At 58.7% G+C, this 785-nt stretch overlaps 1 protein-coding gene across 1 annotated transcript in view; it reads left to right on the top strand.

The window, feature by feature from the left end:
• Positions 1-785, top strand: part of LOC104526886 (proprotein convertase subtilisin/kexin type 7-like) — a gene marked incomplete at both ends in the record, with an annotated part of 3,123 nt that overhangs the window by 1,610 nt on the left and 728 nt on the right. The window contains 1 exon segment of the mRNA XM_010170463.1: positions 570-708. Coding sequence (XP_010168765.1) covers positions 570-708 — 139 coding nt within the window.

Raw genomic sequence — 785 nt, 5'->3', positions numbered from 1 at the left:
TGAGCCCTGCTGAAGCTGAGTGGGCTGGGGCTGCTGTGTTTCCTCTGGAGCACAAACATTGGCCAGTCTTTGTGCTGTGGTTGCCTGGCAGGTTGCTTTTCCTTCTTCTCTTTATATTTTTAATGCAGAATCCACTTAAAATCGTGGTGAGCCCTAGACTGGCTGTTGCCTTTGTAGCAGAGGGGCTCTGGAATCTCGGTGTCTGCTTGGGGCTGTGAGAGGCACAAGTCCCTGACTACGGCCTGGAGGGGTTGTGGCTGGTCCTGCTGTCACCCCGAGCACTTGGCAGGGCTGGTGATTGAAGTCTTGGGCCATGGACTTTGTTTGCTGGACGGAGCTGCCAGGACAGAGCTTTGCAGCGCGTCCTGTGCCTGCGAACAGTCCGCAGGGCAAACGCTTCGCCGCGGGAGAGCCCACACGGGTCGTTCTGTGCCTGGGGTGACAGCTAGGTGTGCCACGGGGTCCAGGACAGCCCTGCTGCCACACAGCCCTGGCTGCTGGCACAAACCCCCTGGTCTCAGCAGGCACCTGCCTCAGTGCCCTGAGCAGTGACGGGTCCTTCTCCACAGGCTGCCCTGCAGCACGGCGGCATAGCGGGTCGCAGGGGCTTCGGCAGCATCTTCGTCGTGGCCAGTGGCAACGGTGGGCAACACAGTGACAACTGCAACTACGATGGCTATGCCAACTCCATCTACACTGTCACGATAGGTGAGTGCCTCTCTCATTCCTTTCCAGTGGGGAAAAAGGAGATTATCCCCAAAACCTGCCCAGCTGGAAGATGGTTG

Source organism: Antrostomus carolinensis, unplaced genomic scaffold (genome assembly GCF_000700745.2).
Source record: "Antrostomus carolinensis isolate BGI_N321 unplaced genomic scaffold, ASM70074v2 scaffold30616, whole genome shotgun sequence".
NCBI classification, from domain to species: domain Eukaryota; kingdom Metazoa; phylum Chordata; class Aves; order Caprimulgiformes; family Caprimulgidae; genus Antrostomus; species Antrostomus carolinensis.
The sequence above is the reverse complement of the archived record's forward strand: the minus strand, read 5'-3'. Positions and strand labels throughout refer to the sequence as shown.